The sequence below is a fragment of the Microcaecilia unicolor genome, chromosome 2, assembly GCF_901765095.1.
Source record: "Microcaecilia unicolor chromosome 2, aMicUni1.1, whole genome shotgun sequence".
NCBI lineage: Eukaryota > Metazoa > Chordata > Amphibia > Gymnophiona > Siphonopidae > Microcaecilia > Microcaecilia unicolor.
Genome location: NC_044032.1, coordinates 514,171,964 through 514,192,932, shown reverse-complemented (window position 1 = coordinate 514,192,932; position 20,969 = coordinate 514,171,964). Strand labels below are relative to the sequence as shown.

The window sequence follows — 20,969 nt, the reverse complement described above, 5'->3', positions numbered from 1 at the left end:
AATTTAGTCTTTTCCTTATTAAGCTGCAGGGAATTCTTACCCATCCAAGCACCAATAAAAGATAGGCATCTTGTGACTTCTGATTATAAATCCACTAGTTTAGGTCTAATTGGAAACAGTATCGTAATGTCATCAGCATATACATAAGCTTGGTAATCAAGCTTTTTGGTGAATGCCCTAAAGATGTTAGCAACACATTAAATAGAAGAGGCGACAGTGGGGAGCCCTGAGGCACCCCATAACTGGTCAACCACCTATCTGCAAGCTCACCCTGCATCTTAATAATCAATGACGTGTAGAAGGTAAGACAATCTCTGGACAGCCTTTACTTGTTCGCTTCATGAGAGGTTTGCTTTTGTCAAAGCCCCCTGTCAAACCTCCGCTAGTGTCATGGGGGATCTCAACGTCATTCTCACCCAGCTGATGAAAGCTCCTTTTGAGCCACTGAATTCCTGTCATCTGAAGTACTTGACTTGAAAGATCATTTTCTTGGTGGCTGATACTTTAGCTTGTAGGGTCAGTGGGCTTCAGGGCTTAGTAGTGGTGGATATACCTTATACTAAGTTTCATCACAACAGAGTAGTCCTCCGCACGCACCCTAAGTTCCTGCCAAAGGTGGTGTCAGAGTTCCAGCTGAACCAGTCAGTCCTCTTGCCAACATTCTTACCCTGACTTCATGCACATCCTGGCGAATGCAGCTTGCACACCTTGGACTGCAAGAGAGCATTGGTCTACTACATGGAGTGGACAAGGCCCCACAGACAGTCCTCCCAGCTTTTTGTTTCTTTTGATACCAACAGGATGGGGGTCGCCATCGGGGAAACGCACCTTCTCCGAGGACAAGCAGGCTGCTTGTTCTCACGACTGGGTGACGTCCGCGGCAGCCTCCACCAACCGGAAAAAAGCTTCGCTGGACGGTCGGCACGCAGGGCACGCCCACCGCGCATGCGCGGCCGTCTTCCCGCCCGTGCGCGACCGCTCCCGCCAGTTCCTTTTTTCCGCGTCTGGAGAGAGTCGTGCCTCGCCGCTCTCTCTGATTCAGCCGCCAGATTTTCGATCGCGTTTACGCCGATCGGGCTTTTCGTGTTATTTCGGTTTAGTTACCGTCCGGTTTCCTTTAAAAAAAAAAAAAAAAAAAAAAAAAAAAAGAAACCCTGCGCGTGTGGAGCACGCGCTCCCTTTTTTCCCTCGCTTCCAGCGGGGACGCTGCGTTGCGGCCTAGTGGCCGCACGGTCGTTTTCCTTTTTCGTGGTGTGATTTCAGCCACCATTGACGACTTTGACTTCGCCGACGCGATTTTTCCGTCGATGTCCTCGAAGGTCCCGAGTGGATTTAAAAAGTGTGGTCGCTGCGGCCGGCCGATCTCGCAGACCGACACCCACGCTTGGTGCCTCCAGTGCCTCGGGCCGGAGCACAATATCAAGTCGTGTTCTCTGTGTCTCGGTCTCCGGAAACGGACTCAGGTTGCGAGGCAAGTTCTGCGGGACCGTCTTTTTGGAACTTGCGCCGGCCCCTCGACGTCGACCTCGAAGGCATCGGTATCGACGCCCGGCCCTTCGGTACCGGTATCGATGCCCGAGACATCGGCACCGATGGCAGCGACCCCAGGAGCACAGGTCCCGTCGGCCAGCCGGTCCTCCGGTGAGAGTGGGGGTGAGAGGCCGCGTGGGCAGTCGGCCCCGGTCACTCCCTCAACTCGTGGGCCACGGGACCGAACCCTGTCTGACCCGGTACCTCGAGACCGAGGGGGATCGACCTCCTCCTCCTCCATGCCTTCCGGCGCCGGTGACGGGCATCGTAAGAAAGATAAGAAGCGTCGTCACCGGTCGCCCTCGGTGCATCCGGATATCGGAGAGGAGGCGATGCCGAAGCGTCATCGTCGAGAGGAGAGGTCTCCGTCGGTTGTGGAGGTACCGACGCGTCGGGGTTCCGGCACCTCGGTGCCGTCTCCTGGCCTCCAGCAGCTTCTGGCGCCGACACCCCTACCGGCCCCACCGCCTTTCCCGGCAGCGGGCCTGGACGAGTGCCTCAGAGCCATCCTTCCGGGGATCCTGGAAGGGCTGATGCGCCAGGCTGTGCCGGCGCCGGGGGTGCTTGCGCCCTCGGCGCCGATGACTGTGGCGCCGGCGAGCTCTAGCCCGGCGCCGGGGCCGTCGACACCGCCGCCGCTTGCGGTGCCGGTCTCGACCGCCACGCAGGTGGAGTCGACGTCGATGGAGGGAGCTCCGTCCCCGCCGGCGCGGGAGTCCACCGCTCGACGACACCGAGACCTTGGTGCCTCGACGTCGAGCCGGGCCCGGTTCAGGACTCAGCTACATGAGCTTATGTCCGACACCGAGGATGAGGACTCGTGGGGGGAAGAGGAGGACCCTAGATATTTCTCCTCAGAGGAGTCTATGGGCCTTCCCTCGGACCCCACGCCTTCACCGGAGAGGAAACTCTCACCTCCTGAGAGTCTCTCCTTTGCCTCCTTTGTGCGGGATATGTCTATTAGCATTCCCTTCCCCGTGGTCTCTGTGGAAGAGCCGAGGGCCGAGATGCTCGAGGTCCTCGACTATCCATCACCACCTAGAGAGTCCTCCACGGTGCCGCTGCACAATGTCCTTAAGGAGACGCTGCTTCGGAACTGGGTGCGACCATTAACTAACCCCACCATTCCCAAGAAAGCAGAGTCCCAGTACAGGATCCACTCCGACCCAGAGCTAATGCGGCCACAATTGCCCCATGACTCAGCGGTCGTGGATTCTGCTCTCAAGAGGGCACGGAGTTCGAGGGATACCGCCTCGGCGCCCCCGGGGCGGGAGTCTCGCACTCTGGACTCGTTTGGGAGGAAGGCCTACCAATCCTCCATGCTCGTGACCCGCATCCAATCATACCTGCTCTATATGAGCATTCACATGCGGACCTATGTGCAGCAACTGGCGGACCTGGTCGAGAAGCTCCCGCCAGAGCAGTCCAGGCCTTATCAGGAGGTGGTCAGGCAGCTGAAGGCGTGCAGAAAGTTCCTGTCCAGGGGTATCTATGACACCTGTGACGTGGCATCTCGTGCTGCGGCCCAAGGTATAGTGATGCGCAGGCTCTCATGGCTGCGTGCCTCTGACCTGGACAACCGCACCCAGCAGAGACTGGCCGACGTCCCTTGCCGGGGGGATAACATTTTTGGTGAGAAGGTCGAGCAGATGGTGGACCAACTGCATCAGCGGGAAACCGCTCTCGACAAGCTCTCCCACCGGGCGCCTTCAGCATCCACCTCCACAGGTGGACGTTTTTCCCGGGCCCGGCAGGCTGCACCCTATTCTTTTGTGAAGCGTAGGTACAACCAGCCGGCCCGAAGGCCTCGTCAGGCACAGGGACAGCCCCAGCGCGCTCGTTCTCGTCAACAGCGTGCGCCTAAGCAGCCCCCTGCGCCTCCACAGCAAAAGCCGGGGACGGGCTTTTGACTGGATCCACGGGAACATAGCCGCCCTACAAGTGTCCGTACCGGACGATCTGCCGGTCGGAGGGAGGTTAAAATTTTTTCACCAAAGGTGGCCTCTCATAACCTCCGACCAGTGGGTTCTCCAAATAGTGCGGTGCGGATACGCCCTGAATTTGGCCTCCCTGCCTCCAAATTGTCCTCCGGGAGCTCAGTCTTTCAGCTCCCATCACAAGCAGGTACTTGCAGAGGAACTCTCCGCCCTTCTCAGCGCCAATGCGGTCGAGCCCGTACCACCCGGGCAGGAAGGGCAGGGATTCTATTCCAGGTACTTCCTTGTGGAAAAGAAAACAGGGGGGATGCGTCCCATCCTAGACCTGAGAGGCCTGAACAAATCCTGGTCAAAGAAAAGTTCAGGATGCTTTCCTTGGGCACCCTTCTGCCAATGATTCAGAAAAACGATTGGCTATGTTCCCTGGATTTAAAGGACGCATATACTCACATACCGATACTGCCAGCTCACAGACAGTATCTCAGATTCCGCCTGGGCGCACGGCACTTTCAGTATTGTGTGCTGCCCTTTGGGCTCGCCTCTGCCCCACGAGTGTTTACCAAGTGCCTCGTGGTGGTAGCGGCCTACCTACGCAAGCTGGGAGTGCACGTGTTCCCATATCTCGACGATTGGCTGGTCAAGAACACCTCGGAGGCAGGAGCCCTCCGGTCCATGCAGTGCACTATTCAGCTTCTGGAGCTGCTGGGGTTTGTGATAAATTACCCAAAGTCCCATCTCCAGCCAACCCAGTCTCTGGAATTCATAGGAGCTCTGCTGAATACCCAGACGGCTCAGGCCTACCTTCCCGAAGCGGGGGCCACCAATCTCCTGGCCCTGGCTTCGCAGACCAGAGCGTCTCAGCAGGTCACAGCTCGGCAGATGTTGAGACTTCTGGGTCATATGGCCTCCACAGTTCATGTGACTCCCATGGCTCGTCTTCACATGAGATCTGCTCAATGGACCCTAGCTTCTCAGTGGTTCCAAGCCACCGGGAATCTAGAAGATGTCATCCGCCTCTCCACCAGTTGCCGCACTTCACTGCTCTGGTGGACCATCCGGACCAATTTGACACTGGGACGTCCATTTCAAATTCTACAGCCCACGAAAGTGTTGACGACGGATGCATCTCGCCTGGGGTGGGGAGCTCATGTCGATGGGCTCCACACCCAGGGTCTGTGGTCCCTCCAGGAAAAGGATCTGCAGATCAACCTCCTGGAGCTCCGAGCGATCTGGAACGCACTGAAGGCTTTCAGAGATCGGCTGTCCTGCCAAATTATCCAAATTCGGACAGACAATCAGGTTGCAATGTATTACGTCAACAAGCAGGGGGGCACCGGATCTCGCCCCCTGTGTCAGGAGGCCGTCGGGATGTGGCGTTGGGCGTGTTGGTTCGGCATGCTCCTCCAAGCCACGTACCTGGCAGGCGTAAACAACAGTCTGGCCGACAGACTGAGCAGAGTCATGCAACCGCACGAGTGGTCGCTCCATTCCAGAGTGGTACGCAAGATCTTCCGAGAGTGGGGCACCCCCTCGGTGGATCTTTTCGCCTCTCAGACCAACCACAAGCTGCCTCTGTTCTGTTCCAGACTTCAGACACACGGCAGGCTAGCGTCAGATGCCTTTCTCCTTCATTGGGGGACCGGCCTCCTGTATGCTTATCCTCCCATACCTTTGGTGGGGAAGACCTTACTGAAGCTCAAGCAAGACCGCGGCGCCATGATTCTGATAGCGCCCTTTTGGCCCCGTCAGATCTGGTTCCCTCTTCTTCTGGAGTTGTCCTCAGAAGAACCGTGGAGATTGGAGTGTTTTCCGACTCTCATTTCGCAGAACGACGGAGCGTTGCTGCACCCCAACCTTCAATCCCTGGCTCTCACGGCCTGGATGTTGAGGGCGTAGACTTCGCTGCGTTGGGTCTGTCTGAGGGTGTCTCCCGGGTCTTGCTTGCCTCTAGGAAGGATTCCACTAAAAAGAGTTACTTTTTCAAGTGGAGAAGGTTTGTCGTTTGGTGTGAGAGCAAGGCCCTAGAACCTCGTTCTTGCCCTGCACAGAACCTGCTTGAATACCTTCTGCACTTATCAGAGTCTGGCCTCAAGACCAACTCAGTAAGGACTCACCTTAGTGCGATTAGTGCTTACCATTATCGTGTGGAAGGTAAAGCCATCTCTGGAGAGCCTTTAGTCGTTCGATTCATGAGAGGCTTGCTTTTGTCAAAGCCCCCTATCAAGCCTCCTGCAGTGTCATGGGATCTCAACGTCGTCCTCACCCAGCTGATGAAACCTCCTTTTGAGCCACTGAATTCCTGCCATCTGAAGTACTTGACCTGGAAGGTCATTTTCTTGGTGGCAGTTACTTCAGCTCGTAGGGTCAGTGAGCTTCAAGCCCTGGTAGCTCATGCTCCGTATACCAAATTTCATCACAACAGAGTAGTGCTCCGCACCCACCCAAAGTTCCTGCCGAAGGTGGTGTCGGAGTTCCATCTTAACCGGTGCTGCAGAATCTGTTTGGGGTGTAAATCCAACTCCACCCTCCAGGACCCGAATTTATTCTGGTCAGGCTGCACTCTCAGTTAGTTGTTCTTCGTAGGTCAATTTCTGTTGTACCCTCGCCGTTGCGAGGTTCAATTGACCTGGGTTCTTGTTTTGAGTGAGCCTGAGAGCTAGGGATACCCCAGTCGTGAGAACAAGCAGCCTGCTTGTCCTCGGAGAAAGTGAATGATACATACCTGTAGCAGGTGTTCTCCGAGGACAGCAGGCTGATTGTTCTCACCTACCCTCCCTCCTCCCCTTTGGAGTTGTGTGTTTCATCTTTGCTAGTCATTCAACTGGCGGGAGCGGTCGCGCACGGGCGGGAAGACGGCCGCGCATGCGCGGTGGGCGTGCCCTGCGTGCCGACCGTCCCGCGAAGCTTTTTTCCGGTTGGTGGAGGCTGCCGCGGACGTCACCCAGTCGTGAGAACAATCAGCCTGCTGTCCTCGGAGAACACCTGCTACAGGTATGTATCATTCACTTTCTCAATTTGACTAGCAGATTGCATTTCAATCATTTATACCCAGGCTGGGCTGGCCTTGGAGGGTCATGTCAGGGCTAATAATGTCAGAGCCATGGCTGCGTCAGTAGCCCACTTGAAGTCAGCCTCCATTGAGGAAATTTGCAATGCTGCAACATGATCTTCAGTCCACACATTCACATCACACTACTGTCTTGATCAGGATATCCGACATGACAGTTGGCTTGGGCAGTCTGTTGCAGAATCTGTTTGAGGTCTAGAATCCAACTCCACCCTCCTAGGCCCGTTTTATTTTGTTCCAGGCTGCACTCATTCAGATTGTATATAGTTTCAGGTTAATATGTGTTATGTCCTTGCCGTTGTGAGGCCCAATTGAACATTGTTGTTTTGGGTGAGCCTGGATGCTGTGGATTCTCCGAGGACAAGCAGGCTGCTTGTTCTCAAATGTGGGTCGACGTCCACGTTGAACCGGGAATCAGCATTTTGCAAAAGCAAACTTTTGCCAGAGTCTTCTGGCGTGTGTGCTGCACACACCATGCATGTGCGGACTGTTTTCCCACCACGCGAGCGCGTCTCAGTTTTCTTTTTTCCACGACGAGGTACGGCAGGTTTTTTTTTCTGTGCTCCTTGTTGAGGCCCCTTGGAGTTGTCTCCATTATTTTATTTATATTCTTTTGCCTTTAAACTGAGACAACTGCGTTCGTGCGTTGGGCGGAAAGGCACTCGCACATGCTCGTGGAATGCAGCTTGTGCTTCACTAAAGCTCTGTTTTTTACTTTGGCATAAATGCTGGACCATACGACGCGGATCGGCGTCTACCCACATGTGAGAATATGAAGCCTGCAGTCCTTGGAGAGTACCTGTTACAGGAAAGTATGTTTGCTTTCTGGCTTGGTTACTGTAGGTTTAGCAGAGGAATACAGAATCCAAGCTCAGACAATTCCCAGTGTATCTCACTGGTTCACATTCACAAAACCAAACATGAGTTTTCAGTTTCGGCTGAAACCAGGTGATAAGTTTTCAATTACAGACAAAACTGAAAAAAGCAGTTTTGTTGGCCTTTAGCTCCTTTCCACATTAACAGAGAAATAGTGCTTGTTATATTCTGCCCAAAGCCTCACAAGAATCTGAGAGAGCCTTCAACATTCTGGTCTATTTGGGCTCTCATTCAATATCTACAAAAAAATTGAATCAAAATCTATTGTTAATATGTGTCCTAGCTCGAGACCCATCTACTGGAATAGTGGTGAGCCGAGTTATATAGCTGAAACTGTTGAAAAGCACTGACTAGGCCTGAAGATCTGATGATGCCCTTGTAGCTGAGCGCCAGCGAAAGCAGGGCCGCTTGGTGGGCCTAAGAACTCTTTCCAGGGGGGTTGGGGATGGTGGAGAGGACATGGTGTAGGAAAAGGAAAAATCCCAAATAGGAAAATATGTGCAGCATACAGTAGTGTTTTAAAGGCAAGGCTCTCAGGTAGCTCTAGTTAAATCTCGAGCTGGATCCTAGCTCAGGGATTTATAACAAGGGTACCGTTAGTAAATTTTTGCATGCTTTATATACCAATGATAATCTAAACAAAAATACATGCATCGTGCATAGACAAAACACCTCGATACTCGCGCGTCTTCAAAAGCGTTCCAGCGCAGGGACCTAAAACACAAATTACTAATTGGCGGAAAGCTCAACGCTTTAACTGCTAGTGACATTAGGAGAAAGAAAGACAAAAACTGCAAACAGATATGTACCTAAGATGTAGGTGCATAAGTGAATAGATACCTAGTGTCAGCTAACCTGTATATCCTATCCTACAAATGTACTGTTTTCCAAGGTAGGCTTCTAAAGACAGGAGCCATCTCAGTTCCTACAGTCTGCCAAGAGCCATCCCAGTTACCATTGGCCATGAGCATTACACACTACATGATAGAACCCCTAAAGTGGGGAGTGCTACTACCCTTGAAAGAACACAAGAAACGGCGAAAGAAAGTTTCATGCGTTCGGAGAACAGCAGTCCAATGGTTCTTCGCCGGTTAGGAAGCAATCACACCTTACAACTAACCCTGGTTAGGAAGCAATCACATATTACCAATAACCGTCCTAAAATTTAGAAAGCCCTAATCAACTAGTCCAAATGGCAACATAGGCCGTAGACGTCTCTGTATAGCCCTGAGCACATCTGTACTAAGTTAACTCCTGTGTGGGCAATAGTCCAGAACAGTGGAAGCAGGACATTCCGAAAATTCTGCTCAAAATCTAGCAATTTAGATACTGTCATCCATCTAAGGGTCTCTGACCCCTTGATGGGTGTAAGCCCCAGGCATCGATATCAAAGCCAATGGTTATAGCATGACACAAGTAAAAGGAGGAACAGGAGCATAGCATGCCCCTGTGAGCAGTGCACATAGGCACACCTAAAGGACAGTGCTATTAAAGAAAGTAAAGAGAAATAAAGATTTGAAAAACAAAGCAAACAAATAGAAACAAGGAAACAAAGTGGGTTCTAGATTAACGTTCTAGATCAACAACATGATCTAGAACCAAGTTCCGGATTAGGTTCTAGACTACAGTTCCAAAGCAAAATTGCAGTCTAGAACATTGTGCCAGTGTTACAGTGGGTTTTAGGAAAGAACCTAGAACCAAATACTATAGCTTGAAAATTGGGAGCAAGAAATATAAAACACTATAATATATACATAAAAAGCATAAAGCGCTTAGTGTTATAGCACGGGAGTAAGCCCATAGGGGCTGATAGCTGTACCAGGAAATCAGCAAGCCAGCAGTGCAATCGTAAAAGTGAAACTAACAAGCGTTCAGTCGAAGCTGTTTTCAGGAAATTACACGTACAAAGCACCCAAAGCGAGCAATGGACCATCGAAAGATAAGAAACTTTAAAACTTATTATTTCAATTTTAATAGCATAATGCATGCAGGGGAAATGTGCCATAAAACAGGAAAAAGGCTGTAGGCATTGTAAATCATTCATAGCATCTCGGGAATAAAAATAACCAGTGAGACAGGAACCAATGCCGTACACAAGTTATTTATCACTTTGCTGGAGCAGCACACAAAGGAAAAACAATGAGTCCGAAAGATAAGCAAGTTGGTGGTTATGTTTCTTAATTTCATCTTCTAAAGCAGAGTTCGTAAGTAAAGCACAGTATAGCTTATTTATATTGCGGGCTAGCAGGGAGTTACGGGGTAAGGAAGGACGTTACACAGGAAGTGTATGCATATCAGCCGTGCCGAGCATTAAAGGATCTTACAAGCAAAGCAGGCGAACTCCCCTCATATCTTCAGCAAACGGAGATAAAATATAAACAAAACAAATGACAAAGCCAGATGATCGGCTCATATTTATAATAAGAGCTACATAAATATGTCAGGTGTTAGAACTGCACATAATAAACGGGTATGTCTCCAACTCATGCCACTATAAAACCTCCCCAACCTGAAAAAAAACCCTGAATGCCAACCAAGATCCCAGAAGAAAAGATTCCCTACCAGGTTGTACAGATTAACAATTCCAAAGACTTAGTTGCACTAGAAACTGAGTTTGGGGATACTAATCTGTGGCTCGAATGGGCCCACTATACTACAGCGAGTTTGAATGTTTCTAACTGTTATTTTTGCACCCATGCAAGGGCAGAACCTACAGCAGTCCCTTTTCCTTTAGATCTTTACAATGATCCAGATGGTTTTTGGTGTATGTTAGAGCTATTGCAGGTAAAGAAGAAATTATTCTTGTCAACATCTTGACAAACACCATCCCTACCTGCCCCCTTGGCTGAGGGTACCACCCGCATTCAGAATCCCAGACCCTGCTACAAGGTATCATACATGTCTGGACCGACATGCAGTTAAAAACCCACGTTTTCTGGGAAATTTGACCAATTGTAATACCACCCTAGGAAAAGGGGCCCTGCGAGGTCTGAACCTCACAGACTTCTCACAGGCTAGAGCAGATGTATGGTGGTATTGTGGAACCAACACCATCCACCATACACTCCACAGAAGTTGGACAGGCAGATGTGCCTTAGTCAAACTGGTAATCCCAATAGTCATAGCATCTTTGATTCCTCCTCATAGCAGCTCTTCCTCACGAGTGAAGAAACATGCAATGCCTGGATCTTTTGATGATCGGGTCTATATAGATGCAATTGGAGTTCAAAGAGGGGTCCCCGATGAGTTCAAAGCCAGAACCCAGATTGCTGCAGGATTTGAATCTGCCTTCTTTTGGTGGGCGACCATCAACAAGAACGTAGATTGGATTAACTACATATATTACAATCAGCAGAGATTTGTGAATTATACCAGAGATGCGGTTCAAGGTATTGCAGCACAGTTAGACGCCACTAGCAGAATGACGCTTGAGAATCGATTGGTGCTTGACCAATTGTTAGCGGCAGACGGTGGCGTGTGCCGCAAAATAGGTACACAGTGTTGCACCTTTATCCCCAACAACACTGCTCCAGATGGGTCAATCACCAGAGCTTTGAAAGGCCTTACCTCGCTGTCAGAGGAATTGGCTGAAAACTCAGGTGTTGATACATCCTGGACTGGTTGGATGGATAAAGCATTTGGTAAATGGAAGACATTTATAATTTCTGCAGCCACCACCATTATCATAGTGGTTGCTATTTTTGTATTAGTAGGATGCTGCATAATCCCGTGTGCTAGAGGCTTAGTAGAACGCTTAATTGAAACTGCCATAACCAAGAAAGCAGCAGCAGGACAATATGTCCTGTATGAAAATCTCCTTCCCAACACCACAGGAGACAATACCTTAGACTATCTCCCTATGAGATGGACCAATCGCTATGCAAGTGTTAGAGAAGCTGCAGAGGTACCTGCAACTATATAGTGGATTAAGAGCACACAGGAATGCAAGGTAATGATATAATGCTTTATAAGACGATGTGATCAATAATCAATATGACTATGTAATCAATGCAAATGTATAATCAGCATATAATCAGTATATAACCAAGGAATTAATCAGCTTGATGATTGTTAGAAATATATATACATATGTAAGAGTATGATTAAACCTGCATATTAATAGGTTGAAAGATATTATCTTTGTAATTATAGTATGTTACTTAATCGCAGATATGGGTAAGCCCCAAGAGGGGTTAGAATAACACAGAGATGGTGTCTATGTTGTGACCTGGATTCCAAAATCTTTGCCATACCAGCTTTCAATCAGACTCTCTAAATAGATAATTTTACAGGATACCTTCTGGAATGGATGGTACCATGATAGGATAACCCTGGTGTCACCCTATGAGATAGGATGAAGAGGGGAATGTTAATATGTGTCCTAGCTCGAGACCCATCTACTGGAATAGTGGTGAGCCTAGTTATATAGCTGAAACTGTTGAAAAGCACTGACTAGGCCTGAAGATCTGATGATGCCCTTGTAGCTGAGCGCCAGCGAAAGCAGGGCCGCTTGGTGGGCCTAATTAAAATTTTGTGTGATATTCAAATACAGTGCAAGAGCCAAGATTAAGGAATTGATGGCAAAAATTGTAAGAAGATTGGTTCAGAAAATGGAGTCTGTCTTTGATAAGATGGCATCCAGGATCACAAGATATAAAACTGATCTCTCCATATTAGGAAAGATGTTTACAAGTCAGGAAATTGCCGTTATTAAGAAATATCATAAAGGAGGGGGAGCTGGACACCTGATCTGCAGTTAAGTATGATTCACAGATGAAAAACAAGTGTCTCTCCATTGAATTGTATGGACAGCAGATACTATATAAGAAATGTAAATCCGGGTAGAATTTGGAGTTTTCCCCAACGCTACCCCCTGACTGACTGATGTGTGTACCAGCTTGAAGTTTCAATTGGTGAGAATAAAGACTATTTCTAACACTAACTTTAGTCTGTGCCTCAATTTCTTGATTTTCTATCTGTTTCCGTTGAACATTCTTACACAAATAGTGTTCACATAAGTAAGTTATCTTTTATTCTTCAGTACATTATGTGGGAGAATAAATGGCCAAAGATCCACCTAGACCCCAGAAATCAGAAAGCCGAGGTCCTGGGTCTTAGATTTGAACTGCGCCTTCTGCCACCCCCTCTGCACCTCCGTGTCAAAATGCGGTCCTCTGAGACTCACACTTCATCTCCATGGGAATGGGTTGTCCGGATGTATAGAATCCCCATTGGAATGGGCTGTCCGGAGGTATAGAGGGGGAGCAAGAAAACACTATGTAGGTCTTTGTCTCCAGTTGCCAAATGAACCCTTCAATTTGGTTAGCATCCTGTATCCAGTTCTGTTATGAATGAACTGGCACTCCTCCAAACGCAAAAGTGAAATCTCATTAGATTGGGGCCACTGGTTTTGCTGGACAAACAGTGTCCAGCAAAGTAAAACCAACTTTGCTGGACACTGTTTGTAAAGCAGTGACTTGGATCTTGCTTTGTATCTTTTACTTTGCTCTACTGCTTGGACCAAGTCCACGTTCGGACAGTTCATGTGATTGAGGTGCTGGGCAATCAGCTTGTGTGAGCTTGCATCTCACACCTTTTTGGTGTGTGGGCTGCTCCTGAACAATGGACAGTACATAAACATGAGCTACCCTGAGCTCGTGTGCCTGATGTATGGTAATCCTGTGTATTCATGGAAAATATTGTTAGTCATCTGTAACAGCTGTTTCTGTAGACCCCTTCCACCTCCCTGAGATTTGTTAGGAACTGGCCAACATTCTGATGGCTGGTGCTTATTCTGAAATGAACCCAGCTGCTAGTGCAACCATTTCTTTTTGGACAATCGTCTCATCGACACATGATACCCCGAAGTTCTGTCTGCCTTCGGGATTTTGTGCATGGCATCTCTGAGAATGCTACCCTACAGCTTACGGACTACAACTTTTTATCTAAAAGCCTAAACCTGGCTTCCAGAATTTCTCTCCCATGCTGTCTGTATTCACATGTATTGTGACAGCAGGTTCCTCACCAGCAGTATCTAAAATACTATCCAGGAGATGCATGAGGTCTGCCCTTAAGCACTGGGCAGTCTGCTTACCAAGTCATCCAGCTATTTATATTCCTAATGATAGGCTGTTAAGAGTGATTCATTCTAATCCTTTTCTCCTAAATACATGCTCCTTGAGACACATCATCAGCATGAAGGAAAAAGGCCGCCAAGGCAAACAATCTTCTGTGTCCCGCTGCCGCTGCTTCTCCCCCCACCCCTGCTGCCCCTCTCCCGCAACAACGAACTAGAGAGTGCTCTGCTGGCTATAGGTCCTTCTTCCTGCCGCATCCCGCCTCCTATGAGCTAAGTTGCTGTTTCCACATAGGGAGGACACGGCAGGAAGAAGGACTTGTGGCTGCAAGAGCAGTCTCTTTTGATCAGGGTAATCTCCTCCCCCCACCCCCACCTCTTTGCAGCCCTGTGAAGGGATACTGCATCACATGGAGGGAAGTTGACTTCCTGTCACACTACGGTGGTGGACTCTGTCCAAGTAACTTTTCTTCTCTAAGGGAGCACAGCAGTTGCTAGCCTGTAGGTGGGAGCCACACTACTATGCCTCTGAAGATCTCTAATATACCTCTTATTTGTCTCTGCTCCTCCAAGTCTGCCATTCTAGTCACAAGTGATTGGACCTGAGCGCCTACCTCTTGGAAAACTTTGCAATTACACTACTTGCATATAGCTTGCCCTCTCATATATCGCACTCCTAACTTTCCATTTAAGTACTAAGATAATGTGATGACTTCCATATAGGTTGCATTTTGTGTGTGGGGAGGGGACGGGGGCACTTAGTTACATGGCCAGCGTCCCCCCTTCCCCTCCCTCCCATGATGCATTTACAATCAGGGGAAGGGAGGGATATGGATGCTCTGGGGGCGGGAAGAGCAGTGCTGGAACCCTGGATAGACACGTGTATAGGTCGGCTCCCTGGCTTTTGACCTTTAAAATTATTCATAAATTTTGTGACTTACATGTGAGTATCTACAGTAACTTCTCACCAACTGCAAGATGATACCAAAATGTACATTTGAATGGCTTATCCCAGAGTTATTTCAGCTACTCATGGGCAAACACATTCCAACTAAAACTCAATACAGAAAAAACACACTGTCTCATCATCTCATCCCAATACAATACATACAAACCCACAAACATTAACACCCCAGGATACACCCTCCCTGTCTCAGACTGCCTGAAAATTCTCAGAGTAACAATCAACCATAACCTATCACTAGAGACCCAAGCAAAATCCACCATACAGAAAATGTTTTTCTCAATGTGGAAACTCAAACGTGTAAAACCATTCTTTCCAAGGGAAATATTTCGTAACCTGGTACAGTCCAAGGTATTAAGCCACGCAGATTACTGTAATGGAATCTATGCGGGATGCAAGGATCAAATCATAAAGAAACTCGACTGCCCAAAATACAGCAGCCAGGCTTATATTTGGAAAAACACGTTTTGACCACACCAAACCACTCAGAGAAAAATTGCACTGGCTACCAATCAAAATCTGCACGACTGTTCACAAAATTATTTACGGCGAGGCACCGGGATACATGACAGACCTCATTGACCTGCCAACCAGAAACACCACAAAATCTGCACGATCATATCTAAACCTCCACTACCCAAGCAGCAAAGGATTCAAATACAAATCCACCTATGCAACCAGCTTTTCCTACCTAAGCGCACAACTATGGAACGCATTGCCAAAAGCAGTAAAAATTACGCTCGACCACCTAAATTTTTCGGGACGCACTAAAGACAGACCTGTTCAGAAGAGCATACCCCCATTGACCCAACATAAAAATACCGGTCACTTGCGACACAACATAACCAAAGACTGCAACGGACATTACCTGACTCTTCTTCCCCCTTTCCCTCTCTAAGTTCCCCCCAACTGTTTCCTACCATACATATATCTTATTATACCACAATATCACTTTGTATTCATTCATACTATGTATTTGTTCAAACCGTAATCGGCTAACACCGTTAACGGTTATATGTAAGCCACATTGAGCCTGCAAAAGGTGGGAAAATGTGGGATACAAATGTAACTAATAATAATAACTCCATGTTTGGCATGTTCCATTGCTTCAAATTTGTCCATACAGCTGAAACAGCTTGATTCTTCATCCAGGATTATTTTGAGTCAACTCAACTACTGTGATTGGACACAGGTGGGCTCTATTTAATTTATGTGCCTTAATGAAGTTTTAGGAAACTAAGCCTGTTTGGGTTTTGCAATCAAGCCTTTTTTTGTTTCTTGTTCTTAACTTTTTGAATGTTCCTATAATTGCTCATGTTGAAAGTGTTCTTTGTTGTTTAGATAAGAGAAGCTACTACTTTTATTAGAGCCTGACCAAAAGCTGAAATCATATCTGCAACCGAAATTGGCCACTTGATTTCAGCAAAAGCTGAAAATGAAACTGGGCCTCCCCCAACAGCCCTCTTTCCCACCCCTTCCACTTCATCAAATAGAGCCTCCCCTCTCGCCACAACCTCCTAGACCTATCTTGTCGTTGGTGGCTAGTGGGCGCTGGAGCATCCTCACTCTTTCTCACAGCCAGCTCTAGGTCAGAATGGCTTCCGGGGCTTCCAGCAACAGTCTTGTAAGATTGTTGCTGGAGGTTTTGGCAGCTGTTTTGAAATTGGAACCAGCACAGGCAGGAGCGACTTCCCATGCTGGTTCCAATCTCAAAATGGCTGCTAGGATCTTCTCCAGCGGCAGTCTCAGAAGCCATTTTAACCTAGAGATGCCTGTACACAGGAGGGAGTGGAAGCACTCTTGCGCCCACTATCCTGATGCGAGGTAGGTCCGGCAGAGGGCTCCCATGGAGGGGGGAGGGTGAATGGGATCGGAAGTAGGCTCTTTTTGGTTGGGGGACAGAGTCGGGAGGGAGTGGGGGCTGCACACTCAATTTTGGTTCCAGCCAAAAATGCACAGACATTTTTGGCCGAAACCGAAATAAGGCTGACCAGATTTTGGGCCACTTTTGGCACTGAAACCGAAATTCGGTAGGCCTCTAACTTTTATGCATTTTGAATTGTAACATTTTTCACGTTCTGCAGTCAAAGGTATGAAGACTTTACAAGACACTGCCTATTTCTGAAGCATAGTGTCACCTCCTTAGATTCCTTTCAGTTGTGGAATACATTCCTATTAAACTAAGCAAAGTGAAATAGATGGGTAGAAAAACCTAACTGAAAGGTGCCAACCTAGGTAAGAGACTGAACGTTATTTGATTAATTTCACATATGATTATTAGTGTAGTATTTTTAATTCTGTTGCTCTTTTATAGCTTGTTTTGTTTTTTGTTCTAGGATCAAACACATCTAGGATTTTTACAATCAACAGCTGGAGAGGAGCCAACATCTCAGGGCCAGTACAACACAGAGAAGATTGAATGCCAAGCAGAGAGTTACTTAAATGCACTCTTTCAAAAGAAAGGTAGTGGTTGAAATGTTTTTGTAATATTTAGATTGATTTAAAATATATGAAAGTATAGTGAACAAACTAATTTTTTTAAAGTATAAAACTGCAAATTAGTTTATATGTTCCTGAAGTTGTAATGGAGTATGCATCAGGTCATTTGTCCAGCTTATTCCTTAATTCATTTTGAAAAGAAACGGGTCACATTCTGTGGAAAAAGACTTCCACCCTTTAGGTAAACAGTTTCCCCCATCTGGGGACCTGCAGGTTCTGCAATTTGGTCATCACTTTCCTGTGGAGAAAATTTAGTTGAGTTGGGACTCTGATACACTTTACAGCTTCTGACAGGAAAAAGTCTTAATGATCAAGTCCCTTCAGTTTTGTTCTATTAGCTCCATTTTGAATGTCTGATTCAATTGAAAGCCCTGTGCTCAATATTTTGGAGTATTTATTTTTTATTTGTGATATTTATGATTCATAATTTTTTATTAATTTTATACATACTTTACAGAAATTATCATACTGCAAAAGTATAATACAGCCATTGCATACTCAAAAAGAAAAGATAATAATACATCAAATTATCTAAATAAAATCAAATATTGGCTTCCTTAGACCTCAATAATGGGGGGGCAGGAAATAGTGAAGTTATACAAAATCATAACATTATAAATGAAAATTTGGTTCCGTCAGTCCCATTATAATTCTAACTCTATCGTTGTTTAGTGTCTAGAAAAGTCTGAAGCTGTTCAGGCATAAAATATATATATTTAACTTGATTCAACCTGATGACACATTTACATGGGTAAGCCAGGAGGAAAGAGCCTCCCAATTCCAATACCTTTGACCTCATAGATAGAAACTTTTTACGTTTTTCTTGTGTGGATTTAGTCACGTCCGGGTAAAGCCAAATCTTTTGGCCTGCAAATTCTCGATTAGTGGATTTAAAGTAAAGGCGCATAACCGCGTTTAAATCCTGTTGAAATACAAAGGAAATTATCAATGTCCCCCTTTCTGGTGATTCCTCAATTGTTTGCTCCAAAATGGCTGTGACATTTTGTAAATCAATAGAATTTCCTGTCCCAACTTTTTTCATCGTACTTGGTATATAGTAAATTTTATCCAGAGGAGGAAATACTTCTTGGGGAAAATTTAAATTTTCTTTTAGATATCTCTGGAACAAATCTTTTGGAGATTCTCCCAATATTTTAGGAAAGTTCAGCATTCGAAGATTCAGTCTCCTATTGAAATTCTCTACCTGCTCCAATTTTCTTCTAATTTCCATATTGTCTTTTACCACTGCCATTTTAAAATCTTCTGTTTGCTTTGTCTCTCTCTCTAAGGCCTCAATCTTTGAAGTAAAATCTTGTTTTGCCAAATCTAGGGAACCTTTCACTTCCTGGATATTAAGATTTAAAGTCTTTACCTCATCAGAAGATTGTCTCAAAATTTGTTCAATTTCCAATAGTTTCAGCCAGATCTTGCTCAGGCTCACCTCCGTCTCCTCTGCAGCTGCAGTTCTCTTTACAGAGCTAGGCTCCCCTCTGGGCTCCCCGGGATAGCCCTTTCCGGGCTCCAAGAGAAACCCCGACTCGCTCAGAGCAGTTGCAGGGCATGGAGGCGTCGTAGAAGGCGGGGAGAGAGAAATTTCTATTTCCTGCGGGGAGGTCGCTTCACCGACCCCACCCGCTAAGGACTCCGCTCCGCTTCTTCGGGACAATGCAGGGAAGAAGCGTTCCAAACCTCCGCTTGCCGGTGTGGACGTCGCGGGGTGAAGGGGAATCCCCCGAGTCGTCCCTTTGCGCTTGGTATGCGGCATTAAAGAAAGCAGGTATATAATTATATTATTTGTGATATTTATTTCCCACATTATCCCAAACAAGTTTGAGTTCAATGTGGTTTACAATAAACAGTATAGGATACATAACAAAGCATAATGCATAAGAAAGTAATTTGTTGGAAGAATCCAATTTTACAATACAGTATCATAAACATACTGGGATAGCTGTGGATGTTTAACATATAGAAAATCTATTATGAATGAGAAATTGTACTTGAAGCAAAGAGAAAGTTAATGGTAAATAGATTAATAACCAATTCAGGTAATAATTGTTTGAGTTATGATTGTTCTTTGTGAGGGTTTGTTTGAATAGGAACGATTTGAGGATTTGGCGGAATCTAGTATATTCCTGTATATTTCTTATTTTGGGTGGTAAGGAGTTCACCATTTGGTTCCTAGGTAAGTGAAGTCTGCAGAGTGGATGGTTTTGTAGATCACTTTTTTGCAATTTGGGAGGTGTAGTCTGAGAGTTTCTTGCCTCGTATTTGATGTTTCTTTGAGGTAAGTTTATTAATGGTACCATATAGTCTGGAGCTGTGCTATTTAGGATTTGAAAGATAAAGGCACATAATTTGAAGGTGATTCTCGCTTTGATGGGAAGCCATTGTAATTTGATTAATAAAGGGGAGACACTTTCAAAATGAGAGATTTTGTCTATGTACTTGGCTGCAGTGTTTTGAGCTGTTTGGAGTTTTTTCAACAAGTACTCCTTACAGCTAGCATATATGGCATTACAATAATCGAATTTGGATAATGTTAACGATTGTACCAATAGTCTGAATGTTTCTGATGAGAAATAGGGTCTGATTCTTTTTAGTTTCCAGAGAGACCTGAAAGATTTTGTGATTACTGAGGAAACTTGAGTATCAAATGTTAAGTGTTTGTCTATAATTATACCTAGAATTTTCAGATATTGTCAGTGGGGAATGAAGTGTTGTCAATTGTGAAACTGTTGTAGTCATTTTGGTCAAATATTTTGGTAATGACCATTAATTTAGTTTTTTCTTTAGCTTTAGTTTGCATTCTGAGGCCCAGACATCCATCGAATTTAAGCCAAGTTTTGCCTTTTGTAAGATGTTTTGAGTGTTCGTTTTGAAGGTTATATATATGGTAACGTTGTCAGTATATATGAATGTTTTGAATCCTGTTATTTCTAGTCTGTTACCTAGTGGTGACATTACATTAAACAGAATGGGTGATAATGGAGAGCCCTGAGGATCGCCACAGTCTGATGACCAAGCAGAGTTGATAGGTCAACCTTCTATCTTGCCTTGGTATGCTGTTCTTATTTGATGAAAAGTTTTGTTTGATTTTTTTTGAGCAATTATTATAAAACTTCCAGATTGTCATGTTACAAAATGTAAGAATATAAGGATTAGCATATCTTGCATATGGGATCATCTTCCATTAAGAGCTTGTTTAGAAGCAAGTTACCAGAGTTTTAGAACATGGTCAAAATTGGCTATGTGAGAGTGATAAGTGGTCTGACTAAGCCAGATGATTAGGAACATAAGTGAAGACTTTGATAGATGAGAGAAATAAAAAGACAGAGCATGTTACTAGAGTGGATATAATATTAGTGTTTGTTTTTGTGTGAATTTTGCTATATACTGATATTAGTATAAGTTGCCTTGAACATATATACTAATGGTTTCCAGGTTAATTAGGTTTTTGATATTCCATTCATAACAGTTTCTAGGTGGCTTACAATTAAACCAAAAAATTATCAGAGATAAGAGAAGATGGAAAAAGAAGAGAAGAACAAAACATTTATAATATTCATGATAGAGAATTAAAAAGATACATAAGATTGTTCTTACAGACTAGGACAGCATGTCTCCCATTATGAACACCTGCTGAAAGAGGAAGGACTAAATGTCTAATCAGAGGTGTCGCTCAAAAGTTGAACTTTTTCAGGGATTGTTCTGAGCACAAAGATGGTGAAAGGACATTCCAGAGAGTTGGGCCAATTTTATATTAATGATGATGGTGTTTCTAATGAGCTGTGAGCAAATATGATAAATGGGAACAACTAATTTGAATAGGATGATCTAAGAACACGGTTAGGTTGGTATGGAATAAGAAGTCGGGAAAGGAACAAAGGCTACCCAGTATGGTGAATTGTATGAATCAGAATCACCTTTAAGATACTATTTCTATGTGAAATAGGCAACCAAAGAGAATTCCTAAGAAGTGGTGTTACATGAAAAGCTTGATGGCTGTGTTATGAATAA

The 20,969-nt window shown here is 45.8% G+C and overlaps 1 protein-coding gene across 1 annotated transcript in view; it reads left to right on the top strand.

Annotated features, from left to right (window-relative positions):
* Positions 1-18,588, top strand: part of LOC115462165 (ligand-dependent nuclear receptor corepressor-like protein) — a 202,301-nt gene extending 183,713 nt beyond the window's left edge. The window contains exons 4-5 of the mRNA XM_030192190.1: positions 16,787-16,913; positions 18,374-18,588. Of these exons, the coding sequence (XP_030048050.1) occupies positions 16,787-16,913; positions 18,374-18,588 (342 nt within the window). The remainder of the gene's footprint in view (positions 1-16,786; positions 16,914-18,373) is intronic.
* The last annotated feature ends 2,381 nt before the right edge of the window (positions 18,589-20,969 follow it).